This window comes from Ambystoma mexicanum, chromosome 10, assembly GCF_040938575.1.
Source record: "Ambystoma mexicanum isolate Mex_15411 chromosome 10, UKY_AmexF1_1, whole genome shotgun sequence".
NCBI lineage: Eukaryota > Metazoa > Chordata > Amphibia > Caudata > Ambystomatidae > Ambystoma > Ambystoma mexicanum.
In genome coordinates this window covers 272,810,102-272,837,389 of record NC_090932.1, presented here as the reverse complement: position 1 = coordinate 272,837,389, position 27,288 = coordinate 272,810,102, and the positions used below count along the sequence as shown (strand labels likewise).

The following is a 27,288-nucleotide window of genomic DNA, read 5'->3' as shown; positions in this document are numbered from 1 at the left end:
GATTTTGAAAAGCTATAGTTCAACCCTGCATGTCCGCATTTGGCTGCAAACAACCACAGGGAGGACCAGAGAAAACCCCACGTAAGAGTTCCAGTGGAAAGTCTCAACTCCAGACCACAGGGACACCTGCTGGTAAGAATCCTGAATAACCCATCATCCTAGTCCGAGAGGCGTTGGTTCACAAAGTTGGTTTGAGAAAAGCCAAACAACTAGTAAGTACAAGGCTTCCTTTCTAAGTCTAGTTTACAGGATGCGACTTCCCAGGGACTTGAACCCTGTGACGGCGATGACCCCAACGGTGTAAAAGAACGGCCACATTTCTATGAAGTGGGCCACTCGAGCCAGAAGCAAAAACATTTGTAAAGAAGAATCTGGAAAGGTGGGAGAACCTAGCAAAGCTGGTTGAGCACCTCGAAGGATAAAGGAGGTCAGCCAGCTACAGAGAATGGTCCCCTGGTAAAGACTACAGCGGGGGCGACTGAGGAAGACACTAAATAGCAGATAAGGTGAGGTCTTTGAGTCTACTCCTTTTCAGGTGACAGCAGCAACTTACTCACCAAGGTGTGAACACAACAGCAGTATAGAGGGAAGCTTGTGGTAGAATTGCATTGCGACGGTCCCAGCACTGAAGACCTGGCTCAGCAATCAAGTGGATTCAGCAGGAGAATGGAGGGAGGGGAGTCCAGGAAGGATGACCATTAGCCAAGAGCCCAACCCAGAGATCAGCACTGGACACAGCATCCAGTGTGTCTCGCCAGATGTCGTTAAAATACAGAAGCTATCCTAGTTACATGTTTTCCTCTTATATACCACTTGCAGGGACTGGTCTTACCGAGCCCATCAATCACATTAGGGGCTAGGTACAAAGGTTAAGGAGGCCTGCCCATCTGGTTGGCCCCTGAATCTGTTTCTTAACCCAGACCACCCCCCCACAGTGCCAGCGACTGAACTAAACCAGTCAAAATCAATTTGCAGGATGCCTCACTGGGCTTGCAAAGATGCAAGGTCGCAAGGATACAAGGTGGACACAACAGCCATTTTAGGGCTGCTTCGTGGTTCCCCTGAACAAAGGAAGCCCCTTAAAAAAATGGGCTAGAGTCGGACTTGGGGGAAGAAACAATACATTGGTACCCCAATGGCTACCAATGCAGTAAATCGACTAGCCCCCCTGGAAAAGCAACCCTAAATAGCAGCTGCTACCAGTACATATTTGCTGATGACATTCTCTATACATTGCGATGGACCTTCAGTGGCCCACCCAATTCTGCTCATTATAGGTCGAACTTCAGGTAATTGTTCGTAGGTTTTATGAATCTTGGCCAGAAAATACATGCTAGGCATGACCGGTTACTGTTCTTAAGAAAGCCCCTCTCCATCTGTAGTCCCATGCTGTGCCACCCGTCAATGAGTGAATGCAACTTCTGAAATATGGATTTCGTCGGATTGCCAAGTAATTTTTTTATAACATCCTGGTGTTGCCAGATGTGTCTTACCCATATTGAGATAGTCTGGTCTATTCATAAGAACCACATTCCCGCCTTTATTGGCTTCCTTGATAACCAGGTTCACATCATTTACCAAATTCTCTAGTGCTTGGCGTTCTGCCTTTGTAAGATTGTCTTTGTATTTCGATTTGCGCCCTCTGATTTTTGTCAATGTGTTTGTGTAAATCGTTGACAACTGCCTGCTGAAATGTTTCAATCGCGTTTTTATTGGCGAGTTTTGGTCAAAATTTAGATTTGCTTTTCAATTCTTGAAAGGGTAGGTGTAATGCCTGAACTTCCAAATCTTGGTAGACGTCAGTTATAGTTTGGCTGTATCTTGGTTTAAAGACATAAGTATGTGAGTGCTAGCAATGTGTCATGTATTATTAGTGCACCGGGTGGCTCTTGTGTAGGTCTAGGCACGTATTGTTGCACTTGTGTCGCAAATAATGTTTTTAATTTAAGTTTGAGAGTGAATTTAAATAAATCAATCTGAAAATCTGTAAAATCAGACCTAATAGAAGGAGCAAAAGAAAGACCCTTTATTCAAAACTCGTTCCTCCTGAGCACTCAAAATTCTATCTGATAGATTGAATACTAATGTAGACTTGGTCAGATCCCCAACTGCTTCCTCAAACCCGATCTGTTCAGGTTCTGTTCCTGTCTGTTCCTCCTCCTGTCGCCACCCCCTCCTGCCCCTGGAGCATTGTTCCAAGTTGAGGTATTTGGGGTTAGTGGTACTTGGAAGCTTACTTGTTTTGTCCCTTGTTGGGTTCCTTTTCTGTAGCATTTGATCTGTTATTAAAAAAAAAAACGACCTTAAATTTTGTCTGTGTGGTCTTCTGGAGTTGGTACAGTAACATTAGTACCATCCCCATCATAGTCTGTGTCAGAGCTGCCCGTGGATGTATTAGGGGTGCTCTCTTTTGGATTTCTTAGAATAGTCATCAAATTTAGCTTGGAATGTATAAACCCAATCCTCTCTGTAGTCCTTATCACCTCTGAAGTACTTTCTAAATTTCCGAAGTTTAACTTCATCATGATACGCACCTAGGATGTCATACATTTTCGTATCATTTTCGTCTTTTGTGGCCTGTTGGTTGGTCATGGTTTGGATCTCTTCTTTAGTTTTATCTATGGCATGATGTATGCATGCATGCTCCCTTTTAGCATTTTCACTTAGAAGTTTGATCATATTATTCGAACTCTGGTCAAGGTTCTTTTCACATTCGCTACCTAAATCGAAGTCATCTTGATTGTCAAAATTGGGGGAAATGAGGATTCATAGACCCCTAGGTATTTTATTATTCTCCAAGTAGCTTGTTAGTGAAGCTTGTTCTCAGAATGTATTAATTTCACACGGTTAACAGAACTTTGATAACAGGAAGCACATGTTCAATCACACCTAATTCAATCTTTGGCATCACTAGCCAACACACAGAGGTGCCCATGGTTGTACAATGGAGCTGGCGGTTCACGCATGCCATTTGAGCCTAATGATCTATTAAGTAAGAGGATTTGGTTTTAACAATTGGTAATGGACCTACAAGAATCAGAATGTCAGTATATGATGACAGAGATGGCTGAACAAATATGGTGGTGGGAATGCAACAGGCTGTATCTAGGGGAAACACGATTTTGCGATGACACAATACCCTAGTATGATTGACAGACGGTTTCTGTTTTGTCTCTCCTCTACTGATCTCCTCATCTGTCATCAACCTTACTATGGGTATGTACTTACCAATTTTACATTGACTATGTAATGTATCTTATCTGTATCATAATATCCGAATTTTGATGTAATGAATTACATATAACAACCTTGAAAACGGCTGCATAGGTCGAAACACGTGTTGGCTGTCTCAGATCCATTTTTAGATTAAAGCACATTGAAGACACCAATCTAGAAATTGCTCGAAATTGCTCCAGACTTTATTGCTAAAAGAGTTTTATTTATGATATAATATGGGGTCATAGCGCCATTCCACAGCAATCAACCCTTGTCTCTATAGATTACAAAAGACAGTGGGCTTCCCATCAGTGTCACGTAAACTTGTATGTTGAGGAGAAGCGATTTAATGTTCTTGAGGACCAATAACAATCTCTATAATGATAAAAGGCCAGATGTATGTTTGTCTGCAGTCATGCGCAATAGGGACTGCCCATTTCGCCCTTTGCCACCACTAGAGGGATCTGTTGCCTTAGGATATATAGTGGTCCTACTGTGTTAATGAAAACGTACTGTATCTTTTGTATCCCACTGATAGCTTTCTATGAGAATGAAAATAGTACACTAACAAAATATATACATTTAAAAATATATATACATATAAACAAAAATTCACTTGATTAAGCACTATTTCAATAATATTTTTTTTTTTTTTTTTTTTAAATGTATTTTTATTTTATCTCAACCAAACAACATTACAACGAAACATAAATAAAACACTTCAAACAACAAAGCCAAACGAACAAAAAGTAAGGCACTGCAATCCCCATCCCTCCCCCCTATGAGCCTGTAGAGTGTTCACCATCAGTGTCCGTTCCGTGCGGTGGGGCCTCATCGCTCTCAAGTCCAGCCGAGGCAGATCCCGCACAAAACAGTTCAGCTAACAACAACTTCCATGCCATGAGAGAGCCTATTTCTTCCCCATCGCCTGCCATACTGCCATCTTGCCACGCTGTCGTTTCAGCATCCGCCCATTTTTGGAGATCCCGCCACCAGACCTCCACTCGCGGCTTGTGACATTTCTTCCACTCCATGGCTATCCTACGTTTGGCAAGCACATAGGCCAGATCTTTAAGTTTATCAACATGTCGAAGCTTACGCGCCCTGGGATACCCTCCCAGCAGACAAGCCCACGCCGAATCCACCTTAAGTGTAATACCCCTTACTGCCAGCCTCTGCGCCACTTCACCCCAATAAGTTGCGATCACTGGGCACGCCCAGAACATATGTATCATGTCCGCATTCTCTTCGTTACACTTGGGGCACGCCTGGCGCCCACTACCTAGGAATTTGGAAATTCTGAGGGGGGTCATATATGCCCTGTGCGTAATATAGAGCTGTATCTGCTTGAACCTGGCGTTCCTCGATACCTTTTTATGGTACCCCAGGGCGCGCTCCCACATCCCATCCGACATCGGAGCCCCCACCTCTGCATCCCACTCCAGTCTCAGGTACCCTAAATCCTTCCCAACCTTTGTCATCAACATCTCGTACAACCTAGAGACCTCGTGTCCGCCCTCTGATGCGTCATACATCGTCTCCAGCGTGGCATCCGGTTCATCGGCCAAAGTAGTTTCGGGCCACGTGCTCCGGACCTCCCGGGCCACCCTGTGATATGTTACATATTGACCCCTGTGTAGTCCCGACCCTGCCTCCAGTTCATCGAACTCCATCAGGGTCCCCTCCTGCCAGATGTCGCCCATTGTAATCAATCCCACTGACTCCCAATACGTCCGGATAATAGTTCTCAGCTGCCCGTCCTCCTTTGCCAGGGCGATCAGAGGGAACTGCGGCATACACGGCGCGGGGTCACCCATCATCCGACAGGCACGCCGCCATATGTTCCTGCCAAGGGCCAGCATCTTAGGACGCTCTCTCATCCATGAGCCAGTCACCCAAATCACCTCCCGCAGATAGAAGGGGGAACAGTCTTTCCCTAGCAGCCTATGTTCGGGGGTCTCTTCATCTGAAAGCCACCTGGCCACATATTGCAGTTGCGCCGCGATATAATAGGCCTCAAAGTTCGGCAGCTTCACGCCACCTTTCTCGTAAGAGTTCTGCAATTTCTATAATGCGACCCTGTTGCGCGTGCCGTGCCACAGGAAATTCCTACACACGCTATGCAACCTGGCGAAAAACTTCCTAGGTATCATATGCGGGATGTTATTAAAATAATGCAGGAGCCTGGGCAACACCACCATTTTAAGCATAGCTCCGCGACCCATCATTGCTAAAGGCAATCTTTCCCAGAACCTCATGCACCTCTCAATCTTTCCCACAGCTAGTTCAGTATTATACTTGTGTGCTTCCTCGGTCGTGTGATACACGTCAATGCCCAAGTACCGGAAGGAGCTCGTTGCCCACCGAATCCGCAGCACCGGCAACCTCTCCGCCGGTATCCCCACATAACTGCCCAGTGGGAATAATACGGATTTCTGAGGGTTAACCGCTATGCCGGACAACCAGGCGTACCTCTCCAATACCTCCAAGATATACTGCAAGTTCTCTTCCGGGTGTTTCAGGTATAACAGCATATCGTCTGCATACAGGGATATAAGATGACACTCTCCTCCCACCTCTATGCCCACCGGATCATACTGCTGCCGGAGGTAAACTGCTAAGGGTTCGAGGGCCAGTATGTACAACATTGGGGACCAAGGACATCCCTGCCTGGTACCTCTGCCTAACTGCCATCTGTCTGACACTACTGCACCCGTACGGACCCTAGCCAGAGGCGCACTATATAATAGCTCGGCCCACCTCATGTAGCATGGTCCCAGTCCGAACCGCCCCAAAGCCGCCAGGAGCCATGGCCATCGGACGGAGTCGAACGCTTTAACCGCGTCCAGCGCCACTATTGCCATTTCGCTGTCGTCACTGCCCCCCTTTTCCACCACCCTGTGAAGGCGCCTGTGATTGTGGGTAATATTCCTGTTCGGGACATAGCCCGTCTGGTCAGGATGGATCAGCTTGCCTATTACCCTCCGCATTCTGGCCGCCAGGACAGCTGTTAGGATCTTGCTGTCCTGGTTCAGCATCGACAGGGGTCGGTAGGAGCCACAATCATGTCCCGGTTTATTGGGTTTGGGGAGCGGTACTATAATCGCCTCCCTGAGTGATTCCGGCAACCGCCCCACCTCGAACGCTTCATGAAACATCTCCAGCATGGGCGGGAGCACCTCCTCCCCATATGCTTTATAAAATTCATTGGGGAACCCATCCGCTCCTGGGGCCTTGCAAGTGGGTAGCTGCCGCACAATCTCCTGCAGCTCCTCCAGAGTGATCGGAGCGTCCATCTCCTCTCGCTCTTCGTCACTTATCTTGGGCAGGCCTATGTCTTCAAGTACTACCTCTATATCCTCCCGGCTTCCCCCCTCTCGATCCTCATATAATGCTTGATAATATTCTGCGAATGCTCCATTCACCCCTTCCTGGGTGTTCTGCTCCACTCCCTTTTCAGTGATAACTGACCGGATCGGGGATCTTGGGGTCTCGCTCTTATACAGCCAAGCAAGAAGTCTGCCCGTCTTGTCTCCCCCGGCATGCAACCTCTCAATGTACTTCTTGTAATTCAGGTTACAAAGCCTGTCCCAATGTTCTGCGCACCTCTGTTGCAGTTTAATGACCTCCTCCATGTCCGTCCCCCCCTCCCCCAGCTCTCTCTCCAACTCAGTCTCGGCTCTACGCAGATCTGCCAGGACTCCTCCCATTAGTCCTTTGGATTTAGCAATGGCAACCCCCCTCATTACAACCTTAAAGGCCTCCCACAAAGTACCAGCCGACTTGACGCTGCCTGTGTTCGTTTCAAAATAAGCAACAATCTCCTCCCTCACTTCTTCTCTGAAGACTGGATCCCTGAGCGCTTCCGCCCTAAGGCGCCATGTTGGAATACGCGCACGTGGGGGACAAAGCTGCCAACGCATGACCAGGGGCGAGTGGTCCGAAAGGACTCTCGCCCTGTAGTCTATCTGGTCACACTCCGCGACAATGTCCGGAGTGGCGAAAAAGTAATCCAGCCTTGTGTGTAACTGGTGCGGGGCAGAGTAATGTGAATATTGCCTCACGCCAGGGTGTCTCGTCCTCCACACATCTGCCAGGCCAAGGTCTACCAGCAGCGCCTGCAGTACCCTAGCCGCCGGGCTGGGCCTGTCCACCCTGTCGTCTGACCTGTCCTCCTTGGGGTCTAGTACACAATTAAAGTCCCCTCCCCAAATCACAGGACACCCCATCCCCTCACCCAGTCTAGTGGTCAGTGTCCTGAAGTATGTCGCCGTGTCACGGTTGGGGGCATAGGTATTTATAACACACACTACTTTATTTTCCACAAGCCCCCTTACCATGACCAGCCTCCCATCAGCCTCCACAACCTCCCCAAGTAGCTTAAACGGGACATGTGGTGCAACCCAAATCAGCACACCTCTAGCATAGGCAGAATATGTGGATCCAACTACAGTCCCTCTCCACTTTCTCCCCACCAGTTCCAACTTATCCCGTGTCAGATGTGTCTCCTGTAACAGGGCGATGTCTATCCTTTGTCTTTTTAGGTACAACATGACCTTGTTACGCTTAAGATAGCTGTTAAGACCTCTAACGTTCCACGTTAGTATCCTAAGGTCCCCCATGACGCATCCGTAGCTCCCATCCCTCTCCCAGGACCACTCGCCTCCCCCCTACCGCAAGGGCCCCCATCACCAGTTTCTCTCCCAGGCTCATATAAAAACTGACCCACCCCACCCCCCTAACCCCCTTAACCCAACCAACTGCCCAGCTCCATCCCTGGATCTCAGGCATCCCTGTGTTCGGTTCTCTCTGGAACCCAAGTAGAGAACCCGACAGGGTGTCACCCCACACACAGTGACTAAACTAAACTCAAACTGGGGTACAAAGACCAGCCCTCGGAGGCTCCCCTCCCGCACTTCCGTATCCGCGCACACGGACCATGTTTCAAAGTCCTAACGCATACACTACCAAACAGAGTCATCCCGACTATATTCCAGTCCCAATGTTCATAGCCCAACCGGGCCCGCAGCATCACTTATCTCTTCCCGTTCCATCCGCCGTCCGCTCATCTGGCTCCTGAGGACAGTTTTGTGCATCGAGCCATTCCATGGCCTCCTCCGGAGTGTCAAAGAACAGCATCTTAGTCTTGAAGAAAACCTTCAATCTGGCCGGGTAAAGCAGCATATACTTGTACCCTGCTGCCCGCAATCGCCTCTTGACCGCCCCAAAGTTCATGCGACTGCGCTGCACTTGCAAGGTGTAATCGGGGTAAGCAGTAATGGTCGCCTCTCCTCGCCGTATGGTGCCCCCCTTACGAAAGTGCTCAAGGATCCTTTCCCGATCCCGATAATTGAGGATCTTGGCGATCACAGGCCTAGGTGGGTTCCCCGGCGGTGGTCTTCTACTCAAGGCCCTGTGCGCCCTCTCCACCGCAAACCCCTGCGACAGGGCTCCCCCAGTGATCTCCTGCAGCAGCAAGTTCTCAATAAACTCCGTGGGATTCTGGCCTTCAGCCCCCTCCGGCAGACCCACGATGCGAACGTTGTTTCTCCGGGCACGTCCTTCCGCCTCTTCAGCCCTACTTTCCAAGTTGCCCACCCGCTGCACCAGGGCATGGATATCGCGCTTGTGTGCAGTGCAGTCCGCTACAGTAGGGCTCATCTCCTTTTCCAAAGTTTCCGTGCGCTCAGCCAGGGCTCGCACATCCTGCCTCAGGAGGTTCACGTCCTCCTGCACCGCTCCAACCTGTAGTTCCAACGCGGTTTTCAATTCGACCACAGCAAGTTGGAGCCTGGTCTCCCACGTCGTCTTCAGATCCGTGATCGCAGCGAGAACCTCCTGGTTCGCACCACCGGCGGCCATCTCCTTGGTCTGAGCCTTATCCTTGCTCCTGGCACCCTCCAGGCCAGGCGACGTCTTGGCGTATTCGTCGAGCGTGGGCTGTTTATTCTTCGCCCTCAGAGGCTTGTTCGACATATCTCCAGTCAGGAGCGTCCCTCCGGTCGCACCCCGGTCCAAACCAGGGAGGCACTGTGCCCATACACCACGACTCTGTTGAGAGTCTCAGCTCGCCCAGCAGTCTCAGGCACCGCTGTTATCCGGCGCTCCCCCCAGGTGGGCAGGGTCGCGCTGCCCCCTTCGTACCACTGAGAGGGCGCACGTATGTTGTGGTCCCGATCTACCGCTCCTTTGTCCCCTCGTCAAGCGGCGGCGGCCATTTTGTCATCCGCCGAGGTTTGGCCGCCAGTGCTTCATTCGGCTCTTAAGTGTCCGTGCGCACTACGAACCCATATAAAAATGTGTCCTCGCGTGCAGCCGGACTTCATGTACACAGTCTTCCAATTTTCGCCAACTCACAGCGGTCCTTGCGCGGTATCAGTCGGATTATGTACGGATCAGCGGGAGCTCCCGTACAAGCACGTCCTTTCACATGGCTACCAAGCCACGCCCCCCCCCACTATTTCAATAATATAACAAAATAAATTACTTTTTATCCCCATACAGAGGACTTTCTCTAAATACAATTATGTTCAGCAAATCACTCCTCCAGTTTACTTCTATGTACTTAATATTATGTCTACTGAGACTGATGGATTATTTTAGTATTTTGCGATGCAACCAAATTCTTTTTTTTCAAACCTTTATTTTGAGCGTGTTTGACATTGCAACAAAAAGTAGTACAGATAGCAGGATAAATAGCTGAGTATGCTTTCTTTCTTTAGTCATCAACAAACAGTATACAGCAACAAAAAACCCATTTAATAATACACCATTTTTGAGAAACAATACATTGGGATTAAGCGCACAGGATAGGGGATCGTATATCTACGGCTGTGTTCTCAACATCTTTTGCACTCTCCTGAACAGTCATGAGATAACTGCAATATGGTGGCCATATGTATTTGGGTTTGCAGCTCATTGGCTGCAGTGAGGACCAGCGTTCCTCCATATCTGATGCCCATGCGACCGTTCTCAGGCATTGGTAAACCGTTGGACAGATAGGGCGGCGCCACAACCGCCATATAAAACGGCTGCCTGTAACATGCAAAGGCTTGCCAGTCTGCGGAGACCCCCACGTAAATGTTCAAGTTGATGAAACAAACAGTTTGTTGGGGTGGGGGCATGTGTAAGTAATTTGCTTCATTCACGTGACACCTTGGCCACGAGGCGGGTTGAGTGTGAGAAAAGTGATGTAGCTGAGCGGGAGTGTAATGGAACCGGTTTAATACTTTGAATTGTATTAACGGAAACCTCGAGTTGAAGGATACTTTGCGGGTCTGCCAGCACATGGACTCCAAGGATTCATCAGTAATATGTTCCCCTTAGTGTTTTGACCAGGACACTCTAAGCTTCTCCAGCGGTTTAAAGCCTCGGCTCTGCAGCACCTCATACAGTCTGGGCACCACCACACTTGTGGAGGTACCCCTCATAATGATATCTAGCAGCAGTTCATTGGGTGGCTGTACCAGGAGTGTATTTCAGGTTTGCTTAGCTGCTCGGCGGAGCCCAGCATATTGCAGCCAGTGTAAGGATTGCCTACATGGGGGTGTAACTAAGTCTCGAAATGCCATGAAGGAATCCATGCTGTATACATCCCCCATTCGCGCATACCCATATATTGCCCACTGTTGTGCATCTGTCTTGCTAACCGTAGGGAGTGATGGAAAGAAGTTCCAAAGTGTCAAATCCCTATGGTACTGTCTGGGGATACTAGCATCTTCCATATTTTGCCCCATGATAAGGCCGTCTCAAGTACTGGGTCAATATCTGCTCCCTCCTTATTGTACGGTGGTAATATTCGTGAACGTATATCTCGGGTGCGGCAGGAAATTCCAAAGCTGAGCTGTCTTGACAGGGAAGCTACCGCCCCCTATTTTGGATAGTTTGAATCTTGGCACAACGAGACAATTAGTATTGACTGTTCTAGTGGGCCTACTTGACGATTTTCTGTTGATTCTCTCTGTCAAGTAGCATGGTGCCCTGTTATTTAGTCATTTATGGGTGAGTTATGCCGTTTTCAGTCGGATGTTGTCATGGGTAGATAACCAATTGTGTTGTCTCCTAGTCTGAGATGTGCTCTTTTCTTGCTATGCTTAGCACAGCTCTGAGGGCATTGTTCTGGAGGGTCTGTATTCTCTTGATGATGTATTTGTTGGCACCAATGTAGAGGGCGTTACAATAGTCCAATTTGGACAGGATGAGGGCTCTGGCCAAGGTAATAGAGCTGTTAGAAGATAGGAATTGTTTGCCACACTATGGCTTCCAGGTCAAATGCAGCCGAAAGGTCAAGAAGGAGAAGCAAATCTGATTTTCCATGGTCTCTGAGCTCATCGATTTGGGCCTTAAGATAGATTAATTCTGTTTCCGTGCCATGTTGTGGCCAGAAACTTGATTGGCTGGCTCCTAGAGGTTGGTTAAGTTCCAGGAACGTCTGAATTTGGAGGTATGCCACCTTATCTTAAATGTTTCGGAGGAATGGCACTGCTGTGATGTGTCTGTAGTTAGTCGGCATAGTAGGGTCTAGTGTTTGTTTCTTGAGGAGAGGGAGTACCCAACACTCTTTAAGGTTACTTGGGATCGTACCTGATGAGAAGGAGGCGTTGACAAGCTTAGAAATGAAAGGTTCTAGGTCTCTTGCAGCGTCCTTACTTAGTTGTGCTAGGCATTGGTCGCCCTGGAAATTCGAAGGTTTGAGCGAATGTTTAACCTTCTCGACTTCGAGAATGGAGATTTTGGAAAAGTTGAAGCGTGTTAGGAGTTTGTGTTGTGTCATGGGAGTTTCATTAGGTGGAGTCGAGGATGTTAGTGAGGCTTTCTTTTGTGCTATCTTATTATGAAGGTTAGAGACTTTGACTAAAACATGCTGAATATTGGAGCACCAGGTTTTGTCTTTGACGCAGTTGTCTTGTACTGGTATTGGAGTGTCTAATTCTTTTAAGATTGCGAATAGTTCCTTCATGCTGGAATTAGCTTGCAGGATTCTATTGTTGTACGTTTCTTGTTTTGCCAAAAGGATGGCTTTCTTGTATTGAGATGACATGTTGATTAGGTTAGTTTGGTTTACAGCAGAGGGAAGTAGTCTCCATGCGGTTTCACATTTTTAAAAATCTTTTCTCAGGATTTTCAAGTGTGGGGTGAACCAGGAGTTAAGGTGGCTTTTGGGCGTGCTATTTCTTTTAATGGGGCTATATCATCAAGAGTGGTGGTCATAATTTTGTTGTATTAGTCGACTAATTAGTTGGGTTCCATGCTATCAGGTAATGAATTGAGAGTGGGTAGGATGCGTGGTAGAAGTTTCTCTAGCGTAATATTATTTTTGTTTCTAGTTAATAGGGTTGGGGAGGATAGGGTTGACTTAGCAGAGAGCCTTTTGGTAGCCAACATGAATGACAGAAGGTGTTGGTCTGTCCAGAATTGAGGGTTGATAGTGGTAATCGAGGCGTTACAGTTGTAATCCCCCACCCAATAAAGTATTCTTCCCTTGTTGTGTGTTGGTACTTAACTCTGAGTGAAACCAAGTTCTACCAGGATATTAGCCACAGTATTTGCTTGTTAGTCTTTGGGGTCATTAAATCAGATTAAGATCCCCAGCAATAGGATTTGTGAAGTGGTTTTTAGGTTATCTGACAATTTAGTGGAGATATCTCCGTCGAAGGTGCCGATAGGGCCAGGCGGTCTATATATGAGATGGATATTAAGAGTTTGGGAGTTGGCGATGGGTTTTTGACTGAAAGGGATTCACAAGATTGGATGTCTAGAGAAAGGGCTAATCTAGATTTAGCGATAATGACTATACCTCCTCCTCGTGATTCGCGTCTGTCTGCTCTCAAAATAGTGTATTCGTCTGGGACTGCTAAGGTAAGGGCAGGACCTACTGCATCATGTAGCCAAGATTCGGTGATGGCTAGGAAGTCGTAGTTTTCTGCTGTAATGAGGTCAGCTATTTCTGTATTCGTGCGCAACCAATGATCTTGCGTTTATTAAGGCCCCCTTGAGGTCTGGTGCAGAGCTGTCTAATGAAGGGAAGGGGTGCTGGAAATAACTTCAGTAGCAGATGCGCCTATGTAAGTCTTAGATTTTGGGAGTTTTGTCTGGAAGAGGCTAGGTGATGTGTAAGGCGATAAAGTATTAAGAGTGGTCTTTTTGGTAGTCATATTTTGTCTATTAGGAAGGCTCTTTCTCTTGCAGTCTATGATAGTCGCAGAACTGGCAGGGAGTTCAAATAGTTTGGGCAGTCGAGAGCGAAGTCTAGAGTTTCTAGAGGTGATGTTACAGGGGCTGTTGAGGTTGGGTGGACCCTGCAAGATGACTAGCTGGGTACCGTATAAATAACAGTGCATCGTCTGCGTATAATGAAAACATGTCTGGTCCCCAGTAAGCCTGATACCTCTTTGTGCAGGTTTACTATGGATAGCGTCTGCCAGCGGTTCCATTACTATAGCGAACAATAGGGGTGATAGCAGGCAGCCCTGCAGTGTTCCGCCACATATTTTGATCAGAGCTGATAAGGCACCTTTCACATTGACTCTACCTGTGGGCTGTATATACAATAACTTTACCCATGAAATGAACCGTGGTCCGAAATTACACTTTGCTAGTACGGCCCACATGAATTGCCAAGGCGCTGAGTCAAATGTTTTCTGGATGTCAAGGGCATTGGCCACCGCTTGTATCTTCGGATCTACCTGTGCCTGGATATTGAAGAGGCGCCTTAGATTTAATGCCGTGGAGCGGCCAGGGACAAACCCAGATTGGTCTGGGTGGATGTGTGTCATGTAGGGAGCCAGGCGCAGAGCCAGTACTTTAGCAAAGATTTTAATATCCAAATTAATGAGAGAAAGGGGCCAATACGAGCCGCACTGCTCAGGGGATTTGCCAGGTTTAAGCCAGACTGTAATCACTGCTTCTCGTAGTGTAAGGGGGGGTATCCCCATAGTGCAGGCATCCGGCCATAGAGCCATTAATTCAGGATTGAGGCGGAGCATAAAATGTTTATAAAACTCCATCATTCGACCATCCGGGCTGGGCGCTTTGCTGGCTGGAAGAGCTTCAATGGCCCGGGATATCTCCTCAGGGGTATTGGGGCTATCAAGGGCTGCCTTAGTTTCTTCCGAAACCAGTGTCAACAGAAAGTCATCCAGATATTCATTTATATCTAGGTGGGGGGGGGGGCTTGTCCCTGTATAATTTTTGGCATATAGCTCTGAATAGAAGGCGTGAAACACTTGGTTCACCCCTGATGTGGTGTGGACCAGTGTCCCCGCTGTATCCTGTATAAATGGGATGTGCCTGCTGCACCACCCTGACTAGTAGCCTACCCGGTCGCTCGCTCTCTTCATACTTCCTTGCCAGGCCAGGGATATCCAGGAATCTCATCTCCCTTTCCGCTTGCATCTGGAACTGATCCAGTTCAGTTTTAATGTCTCCTAGGATGGGGCTTCTGGGGCTAGACTTGTATGCCTGCTCCAGCCGGCAGAGATGGGCTTCGCTCGTTTGTATGTTGTACTTTGAAACACTTGTGTATGTGCGCGCTATAAATAAAATATCATATCATGTATGATATGTCCCTTCGTATGCTGTTAGGAATACCTGCCTCCATTGCTAGGGCAACCCCTCGTATATATGCCTTGAAGGCTTCCCAGAGGGTCACCTGTGTATCTACTGTGCCAGCATTCAATTTAAAGTATTCATCAATACCCTTTGCCATCTCTGTCTTGAATGTGGGATCCAACAGCACTTGTGACTAGCGTCTCCATCCTCGCCTGACATTTAATGCCTCACCAAGTACTAGGTGCATCATTACTGGTGATAATTTTTACCATTTTTAAGACATTTTACTTTTGCGTGTCTGCATTTACCGCAAATGGCTACTAAAGGTGGCTAGCACCCTAAGATACCTGTGCATAAGCTTTTTGTGCTTCTCCTTTGGTCATATTGTTCTTTGGCCTTCTCAGGTAAGGAAGTGCCTTATCTGGAATTCCCTTTCTCTGGGAAAGCTGTGGCTTTCATGGGCTAAGTGACATTTACTGTATGTGGCCAGAGGAAGGGCTAATCTGTCTAGTCCCAATCCACATCAAGCAATGTCTGTTGCTAAGCAGATGTTGTAGCTAGTGGCTATCCATGATTGGTTACCCACTGCTAGTTTGAATGATGCAGATCCTTCCCCTTGGTGGGATATGGCTGCCTTCCTGACTATTGGCCAAAAGAAGGGCTCCAGCAGCTGTTCCACATATTACTGTTGGCACCAAGAATTCTACGAAGAGCATTAACTCACTGATGACCCAAGGACGACCCTTGCAGCTGCCAGCATAGACTCAAGTGAAGTCCTCAGTCCTGATATCAAGAAGGCCTTTTTGGTGCTTCGACCCCTGTACCAGTGGGAATAGCCGGTTTCGACCCCCTGCTTGATTATCCGTGCCTTCCAAATTGTCCCTTGTCCAACCAGCTCTCTCCTGGGCTGCCTCGCTACAGCCATTGCTGTTCCGAAAAAAGTATTGGAACTTTGCAGATCCGCAGATTGTGCCATAGGTCACCTGCCCCTGCATTTTCAGCCATCTCAATCCAAGGGAAGCCGCTCTGAGCCTGCTCCTTTGTTCGCTGCTGGACAATCACTGCCTGACTGTGGTGTCTTTCATTGAATCTCATCATCTTTGTGCCCCTGAGGTGCCCTGTGGCTTTCTGACCCGCAGAAGTCTTCATATTTCTTCATTTGGGTGTTCTAATGGAAGCTTTCTAGACCTGATTCCTAAGCACTGGCACTGAGTGAAACTAAATCCAACCATTGAAAGTAACTGCTGCAGTCTAGACCACCCTTACAAAAGGAACCAAGACCGAAGTACTGGAATCTGCAACCTCATACCTGTTGCTGTTCCCCCCCCCCCCCCCCCCCATGTCTCGCACAAAAGTCCTGATCCTCACTCACTCTTACCTGACCTTTTGGTGGTGGAACCTGGTTAAGAATCCCTCCCTAGGCCTATCCTAGTGTGGTGGGATGGAGTTGACTACTCACCTGAACTGTAACTACCTTTTTTGATTTGTATTATTCATAACCACTGGCATTGCAAATCTCTATAGGAACCTACCTGAAAAGTATCTACTTTTGAAATGATGACTTTTGGGCACAAGGCCTCAAACCATCTTAGGGTTGGACTTAATAATAGTTGGGGAAGCTGTTTTGTGATTATTCAGAGGGGTTATTTAAGCAATAAGCCCAGAGACAGGGGGCATTACCTGATTCAGTAATGCCCCCCCATTGAGGGTTTTATTGCTATTAATACGCCGGCCCGTTAGACTGGTGTACTATTCGTTTGTTTTTCTGCTTTCGAGACACTCTGGCCTTTTGCGAACGAAAAATAAAAAATAAATAAAAGAAAAAATGCCTGCAATGGGAGAAGGGACTATACTTACAGCCTCATCACGAGTTTGGTGGTAACCCTTAAATTTGGTGGTAACGCTATTACTGCTGCATTTAAGGGTCTGCCAAATCACGGGCTTGGCGAATTTACCCCCAGCTTGAGCTGGGGGCAAATCCGCAGCGATTTTGTCAATTTTATGTCGCGATTACCGCCGGCGGTAATAGCGCCAAACATTCCCCATTGGGCCCAGTGGGGAATAGGAAATTCCCGAATGGGCTCAAAGGGGAATGGGGACTTGCCGTTCCGCCAAACCCGTATCCGGTGCTAATAGCGGCAGGAGGGTTTGGCGGTAGGGCTAATAGCCCCGGCGGTAATACCGCCGGGGTTGGCGCCCAACTTGTGATGAGGCCCATAGTCTCTTCTCCCTTTCCATTGCGGCTGAATAAGATATGCGGGTTGTGTTTACGTTGCGGGCAGAAGCGCAGAAACCTGCTGAGGTAAGGGATTCACAGGCTCTTAACGCCCACATTACAGCCAATTGTGGGTGCTGTAACAATGATGCTTGCCGGGTACTCATTCTATTTCTATGCACCCGAGTGCTTTCCTCTGTTTATTTATTTATTTAATATATTTATGTAGCGCCGGAGCCTGCAGGCATCAGGGTGCTTTACCTGTACACAATGACATCTGATAACAGGACAACAAACATGGAAAGGCTGTAGTGTCAGAGAAATGTTGGGGACAAGGTGTGAATCAAGTGGTCTGTGAGTTTTTATTTGAAATGGGAGGTTTTGAGTTTCTTTCTGAAACTTAAGTAGTTTGAATCTACTCTCAGGTGGCCAGGCAACTCGTTCCATCTGGTGATTGGTTTGGTGGACAATGCTCTGCCTAGACCCTTGGCTTTTTTAGACAGGCTAACTTTCAGAAGACCTTGGTTTCTGGATTTGAGTGCGGCTTTGTAAATAACTTCTTTAAGTATGAGGGGGCAACCCCGTATAAACAACGATGGACTAGCGTCAGGGATTTAAAAGTAATGCGATCTTCTATTGCTAGCCAGTGAAAATGTTTTCCGTCGCCGGTGATATGCGCTCTTTTGGATTTGCCTGTGATGGTCCTCACCGCATTATTTTGAATAACCTGACATTGCTTAATGCATTTGTTTGCTATTTTATTTCTCCTAATATAGCTTTATAGACCTGCAGCGAGGGCCGTACCGGGCGTTATGGGCCCTGAAGACCAAGTTCATGTAGGGACCATAACGCCTGGTGCGGGCCGAGCTTCAGGTCTATAAAGCTATTAGAACACCCTCACCGTTTAATTAAACTTGAATAAATGAGACATGTTTAATGGAAGTACAAAAAATTGCAAAAATGGTAAATAAATGTTGCACACATTTTTTGTACTTCCATTAAACACGTTTCATTTTCATTTTTTTATAGGGTGGCGGGAGGAGTAACATACTAAAGTGGAATCTGGTGTGGGTATGCCTGCCCCCTACTCTAATTATGTTTACTTTAGGTGTGCTTTATCCCCCTCCCCCCCACTACACAAATGTTAGGCACCACTTACTCCACACAAACATGCAAGTTAATAAACTTCTACAAGCTCCACATGTGCATACATTCACTCAGCAGCCAATTCATTTACTATTTTTTCTCTGCAACGTCCACAAATGTCTGCAACATTTCCTCTGATTTGTTTGCTAAATTTAAACTTTTCTATTTGTTCCCCCTTATGCTGCAGTGCAGCTCATGTCAGCCCCTTTTTCATTTGAAACGCTGCAAAAGCGTTTCCTTTGCTTTTTTTTTATTTCATAACTTAATGTCCGTGAGCGTGATGCTGGGAAAGCGTTCCCATTGCTTTGGTTTCCTTTTTTCCTGTCCGTGAGCCTACGTGCACACCTTGGTCTAGGAATGTGTATTTCGGAGCGGAAAGTTAACTCTTTCCATTCCGGAATACACACGCTGACCAACGCGTCGACTGCTGTAGGCAGCTCTGCTGGATCTCGTAACTCCTTGCAGCCCAAACTACGGGCTGGAATCAATCTGGGGGGGTATACCAGTGCGTATAGCCCGCAGATTGACCAATCAGCTTCCTGCAAACACCTCTAGTGTGTTCTAATGATAAATATATGTCATTGTATAAGGTTATTTTTGAATATATTTGATTGAAGGTTTCGAGCTTCGTGTGTAACTAAAGGCCTAATAAATGTTTTTTTATACTTATTGGTCTAACTGGAATTACTGGTCTCTGTGTGGACTCATTTTAGCCCTAGACCACTTTCACACCCTTCCTAAGACTAAGCCTTGCTGCTCTGCTACCCTACCTCGATTGGGTTTGGCTAACGTTTGTCCCTTCCCTTCCCTGGCCTCCAAAAATCCCCCCACCAGGGCTAATTTTGGATAATCATTTTAACAGTGATTTCCCATGTCCTCATCCCCCCCATCCCGAAATGTCTGAGATTGTATTTTCTACTTGCCTCCTACCCTGAAGACCTTGTGGCCTCTTGTGTATGATTATGATCCTCAAAGTGGACTTTACAAAAAAAACTCACACTGTATGGAACCGAACTCCAGGGAGGGTATATGTGACCCTGTGGGTGTCTTGTAGATATTCTACACTTAGCATGAATAAGATAGGCTGTATTTAGTAGATATCTTAATGCACTTGGCAAAGATGTGACGGATTGCTATTTAATTGGTCTTCAGATTTATATCACACAATTAATTGCAAGATGTCCTTAAGGTGCTCCAACAGAACATTCATTTAATGCAACCATAAAGTGAGGAATGCACTGGAGTTCGTTGCCTTTGTAATTGGCATATTGTTTAATCAAAGTTTTTAAAAAACAAAAGAAATTAATATTTGCTACTTTGCAATGGTCCTGTGACTTTGATAATTGCCAGAAGTCCTTTATACATGGTAATATTATGCAATTGTTTTTTGTTTTTAGTGAACCTCCTTTTCATTTGACGCGACGAGGCTGGGGAGAGTTTCCAGTGCGGGTGCAAATTCATTTTAAGGACAGCCAGAACAAAAGAATAGACATCATACACAACCTGAAGGTAATGATGATTATTCATTGGTTGAAACAGTTTGAGACAACATCTTCTAAAGGCAAACCGGTATTTCTCCAAGATTGTCAACAGTCCCAGTCCTTGCCCCCCATTCCCGGATTTGTCTTCATCAGAGCTCAAACATGAAACTGTTCCCCTAGATTAATTTTATAACCTGACATACCCAGCTGTTGTCTCCTTTGTTATTCTTATGAGCAGTAGTTTTGCATGCTTGCCACAATTGTGGGGTGACAGTTTTGCCTAATGTATGTGGGAGGGTTTATGTTTTTAGGTAATTAAACCGCATGATGGTCCTACACTTGGGGGTTTTCTTATCATCAGGACCTCTAAAACATGTACACAAATGGTAACACAGAGGTCTGAATCTGGGAGGTGTGATGAAGTCCTTGTCTTTACCCAATCCTACAAGCTAAGGGTAATTATTCAGATTTTAAAAATCTAGCCTACCAGGACCTCATGCCAGTGGCCTGATCTACCTGATGGAGGACAAAGGTGGGATCTTCAGAGCCCTCCACTTAGTTCAGAGTACACCTTGCTCCATCAGATCGATGGGTTAAATATTTGCTAGGGTAAGGCTTCATTGTACCTCTCCCTGAATGTAACACCTTTTTATGAGGCAGTCGTAATATAGTTGAACCATTGTGTGGAAGAACAAAATGAAGCCTTCAGGGATGCCTGTGAACAGCCACATTCATGTCTGCCAGTTGTCACCATACGTATCAGATTTTTAAGAACATCTAGATGGTCTGTTCGCACCGAAGGACCCATGCTCGTTATTGAAATGCTATGAATGTGTGAGCATTTGGACTGTAGTCAAGGTCCACTAACCAATGTGAACTTTGAGCAAATGCAGAGTTGCAGGAGGAAGTTGGGACATCCGCTAGACCCCATTTTGCCCACTAGGCCATGCAAAGACTCCATACCACACAAGGAAGACACATCAGAGGCTCTTTAAGGCCGGAAACCAGTCAGAACTCTTAAGCTAAAGCTCAGACAAAAAACAAATTAGATTCTTTCTCCTCTGAAGTAAAGACTGCTCAGTGTCTTGTACAAAGCAAAGGGCACCGAGACCTCCGAAGAGGGGTAGAATGTAAAGGCAGAAGGAACCCCAGAAGGAGTGAAAGACTTTAGTGAGTGAGAGACGAGAGGGCAGGGGAGGCTGGACCACTGTAAAAAGCCAAAGTAATTGAGAGAGCTAACAGACCCAAGAGTGAACTGGGAAGGCTGGAAGGCCTAGGCACGTTTGACAGGTTATGGATAGCTGAGTGGCTTGAGTTCACTAAGGCTTAAGCAGAGACCCCGACAGAAGGTGATAATATCTGTAGGACTGTAAGTGAACAGGGCACTATATCCCTAAAGGCAAAGTGAGCAGGGTGCTATATCCCTTATGGCAAAGTGAGTTTGACACTATTCTCAACTGACCTGGAAACTAAATGCATGGATTAGAAATATCTGACTGAGCACTATTATCCCAGAGTGTGTTGGAGAGGCAGGAAATGTGTTGAGTGCTATATCCCCAAAACTGTAGTTAAAGCAGAGATCCAGAGGGAGACAAGTGTCCCTATTAGACAGGAGAACCTTTATGCACTATATTTTGATGTATTTGGCTTAGATAGTTCAGCGAGAGGAGTATGCCTTTCAGTTGTAGAAAAAGCCTTCGTACCTGTAGGCAAGGAAGGGATCCCCAGCCTTTTGTGAGCAATGAGCAACAATTTCATATACAATGTTACTGTGAGCAAACGGGTCAGACTGGTGAATAAAATTGGCTGTTTCATTGCATGGTCTTTATTGTTTCAGTTATCGGTATATGCTCTGTGCTTTCTGTTATGTAAATGTTGCATTAGGTCAGTTGTCCAGTACATCTTTAGACCTTCCATGTATAAATCTAAGAAATGGGAAATACTTTAATGTTAGGATAAAATGTTTTTGATTACATATTAATTTGAATAATTAAATGTATGAAAGGCTGATGCTTTAATTCTACTTTAAAGTTCTATAAATCCTGTTTTAAAAAAAAAAAAGGTCCTAACATCTCCCCAATTAGACCCACCTTGCCTTAGGATTCCTTAAACACTACATGCCTCAATGCATTGGCATCTTTTTTGGTATTCGAGCTGTCCTTACTGCATTTGGTTTCATACGTTTAACATATTCCATATTTATCATGGGATAGTTTTGATATGGAAGCCTTATTCCTTGAATTGTTGTTTCACTTTTGTGTTTGTGTGAATTGTATACGTGATGGAATTATTTCTAGAATCTTCGCCTATTATGAAATTAGTCATAGCTTGTTTGTTCGGAGTATTTGTCAGGGAGGAGTGTGTTCTAATTTCTCTTCTACTCAGTATTTGCTTTAATTGACTTTATTTTATTTGTTTCCTGCAGTTGGACCGGACCTACACTGGTTTGCAGACACTTGGTGCTGAAACGGTATGCATGTATTTATTTAAATGTCTTATAAAGCACCTTTTGTCCATGGGCCTCAAAGCGCTACAAAGAAACATAACTTAGAAGTAATACAGACATATAGATTAATACAAACCATATCAACGCAACCACATGGGCAAAAAAAAAAATCCCCCAATGGTGGCCTATCAATTCAATACTACAGATGGAAAAGAAACGGTATCAGCCTACAAGACCAAGGTTCGACTATCCCATGGGCAGATAATTACACAGTCTCAGGTATTGGGGGAGGATACTAGCTCCACAACCCACCACTATGCAGTCCCTGTTCCCCTGGGCACACCAGTCATCCAGTTCTATCCTGTGCAGAAATTTCAAATCAGAACAGCGAACAACCTCGGGCCCAGATCTTGCACGAAGCCAAGCAAGAACTTTGTTTTGGAGGGCATCCTTTGGTTCTCTCCCGGCCGGTTTCATGGCATTGGTGATAATAAAGGTTCTCTGGTCCAAGAACAGAGTTGTAATAGACTCATTAGGCATTGACATATTAGATTTCTTTAGGCGCAGGTTCCTTAAATTGGCAGGTCTAGAAATCATGAGCACCTGATAACCAACCAAATCTGCTTTCACAGCAATAGTAACGGGCCCATGAGGAGAGGGGCAATGATTCTGTAGTTGCTTGCATCCTTAAGGAGAGGGAGGTGGTGGTGTTTCTTCAGATGGTAATGTATGCTCAAGGCTAAAGTCAACTCGATGGACTCCGAAATATGACCGTAATTATCGACCAGCCTTAAGGACAAGTCTGTTTGTGAGGAGCAGTTCACTTTATTATTGGGCCAATGACTCACCAAAAGCACCTGGGCTACTTAACGACTTTTTTCAGGAGTATGGGAGAAGTATTTCTCAGCAGAGATTTCAAATGGCACCAGCCATGCATCAAAATCCACAGACGTATCAAAGCTGTTCAGCTCTTCCATAAGAGTACTCTTCCAGAACCTCCAAGACCCAGAAGTAGTTAGACTCTCACGGCATACCACAGAATCTGGAGGGGAGGCCGGGTTAGATAAAATAACTTTCTATAGGTCATCTTGTCCCCATTTTTTTAATTGCTAAAATCATAGCACAGAAAGTTGGTACAGTTGGTATCTTGCAATTTAGCCTAGGTTTGGGACTTTCAGCCCATAAGGGGAGATTGTACAGACATGAATTGGGGTTGCTAAAGAAAGTGAAGAAAGATTAGCACCCTTGCAAAGAAAGACGAGAAAATAAGAGGTATGGGCTTGGGTAGAAAAATAAATGAAGGAGCACCTCAAGGCATGGACTACAACAAGGTGGCAAAGGAAAACCTCATATCTGTCTGGCCTGGTGGACAGATTGTTGGGGCCACCGTAGTTCTGATCACCAGGGAGCTCTGAGAAGTTAGCTAAATCCCAATCAAGGTGCGTGGATGAGAAGTCAAGGGTAGGTCTCTGGAGACTGTGAGAAGGGCCTGGAGCTCTCAAAGAATCATGTAAGGGTGCAAAAGTAAGACTCTGACACGGAGGGGTCATTGTGGTTGGCAAAAACGTTTAAGTGAGAAAATTATTTCTCTACCTCAACCAAAATACTAATGTCTTAGTCAGGATGTCCAAAAGCAAAAGTCCTATATCTGAATCCTATCTCTATCCCTCACACTCTGTTAAACTAAATAAAAAGGAGGCCTCCTAGTCCAGAGGAATGACTCCCTTCCCCAGCCTTCCTCATGCTTTTAAAACAGTTCAGCGACTGGTGGGGAAAGGTCTCCCTTCACCCGCCCAACCTTTCTCGGGCTTCTTCTCTGTCTCTGGGAACCCACACCCTGGTTGGAAGACCTGGTTTCATTCTGCCAGGAACTGCGATGAAGACAAGTAGGTTGGATGCTTCTCCAAACTCTGGTTGATCCATGACCATGGTTGGCAGATCTGGTTTCCTTCTCTATCCGGTCTGCTAGTCCCAAACACAGAATTGGTTGCCTTCCCTGCAAAGTTCTGTGTTCATCTACATTATTCTCACAGTTCTCTTTACGGCCTCTTGTTCTCTCATGCAGATTTGGTTTACTCTCTTGCCAAGTACTGTGTTCTTATGTCTTATTCTCACAGTTCTCTTCACCTTCTCCGCTCTGATTCGACAGCCCTAGGTCGCCTTCCCTTCAAGTACTGTCACAAAGGAGGTTAGATGTTCTTGTTACACGATGGGTCCTTTTCCTGTAAATGTTTCTTTTAAGGTCCCGTAGGGGTTATCCTCTCCCCCCCTTTCCATACACTGTGGTTTTTAGGGTTTCATGTCCCTTCTGGGGACCCCCAACCATAGTCTCAGCCACCCAAATCCCTTTAGGGTCTTGGCTGCAGGCCGCCGGTTGATTGCGTGTTTCCCTGTGTCTTTTTCTGCATGGCCTGCACTCTGGGGCTCTTCACGGCTTGTCGCAGCGCCTCCGTGGCTTCTGACCCTGTTCGGCGTGTCTCTCCCAGCTGGACCGCATGGTCCCGCAGTGCTGCACTACTGGCGCTTTCCCCAACCAGTTTCTCGGTTCACCCAGCTTGTCCGGTGGAGACCACCACTTCAGCGTCCCCACACCTGATTCTGCTCCTGCTGCTCTCATCAACGATCACTGATCCCTCCCCGGAGCATTTGACATCCGGGTGAGTCTGTTGTCACTTTTTATGTCTGTTTCCAATATGGTCTGTAGTTGGAGACTAGACCGTTCACTCAAGTTCTTTTGTTTGATCCCTGTGGATCCACACCTCTTCCTCGTCAGTTTCTTGGCCTAGATCTTCATGATAGTTACCCCTATTCTTCCTTGTCTCAGTCCTTTTGACTTCCTGCATGTTATATGTTATACATATACTGATATGGGATATGAGGGTAGAGGTGGATAGAGCGGGGGTGAAAAGGAGGTGTAGGTGTTCGATGGATACCCCGTTCTCGCACAATAGTCGTCACTGGCCCATAGGGGGCTTCCCTCTCCCATGAGATCCACCTTCTGAGTATCACCCCCAGGGGGACTATTGGGTAGCTGCCCACCTCCCGGACCTCATGGGAAGGGGCTCCCTCTACGGAAGCACTGACATCCTGCGATTAGTCACAGTCCACACAGGATAGCGCACAATAATTCAGTTAATACAGACAAATATGATGGATCAAGTCACAAGTACAATATCCTAACTTTAGAAGTCTAAATCCTAAGATGAAAGGGGCCTTGTGTCCAAAAGCAAAAGTTAAACACGATGTTTCTCACAGGTATGAGTTTTCTTTAAAAAGGATGCAATGGGCTTGTGGTTGTGATTACTTTTGAACTATTTAAAAGTTCAACAACAATTTACCCAAGGATAGTTAAGTTCTCTCCTTTCTTCCAGATCCAAGACTAACCCAGGGGCAGGTCAAGTTGATAAGGCATTTCCTTCATTCTCATGCCAGAATCTGACCCCTGTTCTCTCCTTTGTGGCGGGTCAGACAAAGGATGTGGACACTTGGAGGACATTATTACTGGTGTAATAAAGATAAGGCGTATCTTTCCATACTGCTAGCGGGGTATCCCAGCCTATATTAATAACTAAAGGTGCTAGTCGGTCATCGGGAAGTCCCAAATTAATATGTCCACGGTCCAAAATAGTTCTAACTGACCCTACCACTGTTTTAACAAACTAAAATGATATTAGGACTAGCTCTCCCCTCTGATGATCTCTTATGTCAGTCTCTTCCTAGTCAAAATTTCTCTTCAGTAAGATATTTTGCCATAGTCATTATTTTTTCTCTTATCTGGTTTACTTGATTTCCCTTACCATTCATATTTATACAATTCTCTCTCTGGTTTCTTCCACTCTGGACTTCTTAAACCATGGGATATTTTCCCCTCCTCCCAATGTGTTTGTGCTCAGTTTTTAATACCTTCTCTTTCAGACCTAGTTGTTATTCTCTTGGTCACATTAACACAGTTCCACTTCAATGGCTTTAGATTTAGTATCTTTTCATTTCATTGGGACAAGTTTCTCCTACTTCATAACGATGCCCCGGTGGCCTCCCGTTCTCCCTGTTACCTCTGTATCTGCGGGGGAACACTTTCGTGCTCGCTCAGGCTCTCCATCTCTGCTCTAGAACTCATGCTTCTCCTTGTTGATGATGCCCCCCTATTGGTCCTCTCTCTCTTCGCGACCGGGTCTGGATGCGGGTCACAGGGCGTCTCGTTGACTCTCCAACTGGGTGGTTTTGGCGCTGTTCGATGGGTGTGCGGCCCACCATGAAGTCGTCGTGGTCATGCCATCACCGGGATAATGATTCCCTTCTCGGTTTCTCTCTGCTTGCAAACGCTGGGCCTTAGGCATTTCACTTTCATGCTCAGGACTGTTCTGAAAGTCTCATGCTACGCGGCTCAGCCTCCTTAAGGCATCTCATTTCAGGGGGCTTCCCCTGCATACACTCTTCTCTCTCTCTCTCTCTGCCTTGCTTCTTCTCGCTGTGCTCTCCTCCTCATCTCGGTTAATGTATGTCTCTCCTTAAAGAGACATATCCTCCTTGTGCATAATGAGATATTTTAGTTTTGTCTTCAGCCAAGTCTCTGGATTGTATAATGTTCTTCATATCTGATAGTCTCAGGTATGCTACTATGGTGGATGGTCTAGGGAATTCCTCACAGGAACTGGAGTCTTTGTCCCGTAGTCTCTCCCAGTGAGGTCCCATTGATGCAAGATTCACTATGTTAAGTGACTTGTAAATGTTTTTCCTGTGTACCAGATGGCCTCGAGAACACACCAACTTGCAAAGAAGGTTCAAGGGTTTTTATTGAAGATTCTGAACAGGGGCTCACTAAAGACCTTCTCTCTTATCAGCATTTCCCTCCGTAGTCAGGTGTCCCTAAACCCTAAATTGTCACTAGAGATTGGTAGCCCCAATTATCTATGGTCAGCCTTTTTAGTTGTGGTAGCCTAAAAGTGAATTCCTTCTCTCTCTGACTCCCTTTGGTAAATCATAGGTGACTCGTATCAAAGGGTACCAAAGAAAATCAGAATAGTAACAAAGGCAGACAAAGTGCTACTCAAATGCACAGACTCCCCTTGCCCTGTCCTCTTGTGCCCTTATATTCCTTATTCTAGACTTCTCTCGGTCTCCTTACCCTTTCTCCTAAGCTCCACCCTGCTTTTCCTCCCACCATCTCTCCCTTCTTTCCATCACAGGCCCACTTCTATCCCACTGATGTTTCTCTCTCGCTCTCTCTCTCTCTC

At 46.3% G+C, this 27,288-nt stretch overlaps 1 protein-coding gene across 4 annotated transcripts in view; it reads left to right on the top strand.

Annotated features, from left to right (window-relative positions):
• YEATS2 (YEATS domain containing 2) overlaps positions 1 to 27,288 on the top strand; it is a 1,971,885-nt gene that overhangs the window by 496,121 nt on the left and 1,448,476 nt on the right. For all 4 annotated transcript variants that reach the window (XM_069617830.1, XM_069617832.1, XM_069617831.1 and 1 more), the window contains 2 exons: positions 19,525 to 19,636; positions 22,034 to 22,078. In XM_069617830.1, coding sequence (XP_069473931.1) covers positions 19,525 to 19,636; positions 22,034 to 22,078 — 157 coding nt within the window. The remainder of the gene's footprint in view (positions 1 to 19,524; positions 19,637 to 22,033; positions 22,079 to 27,288) is intronic.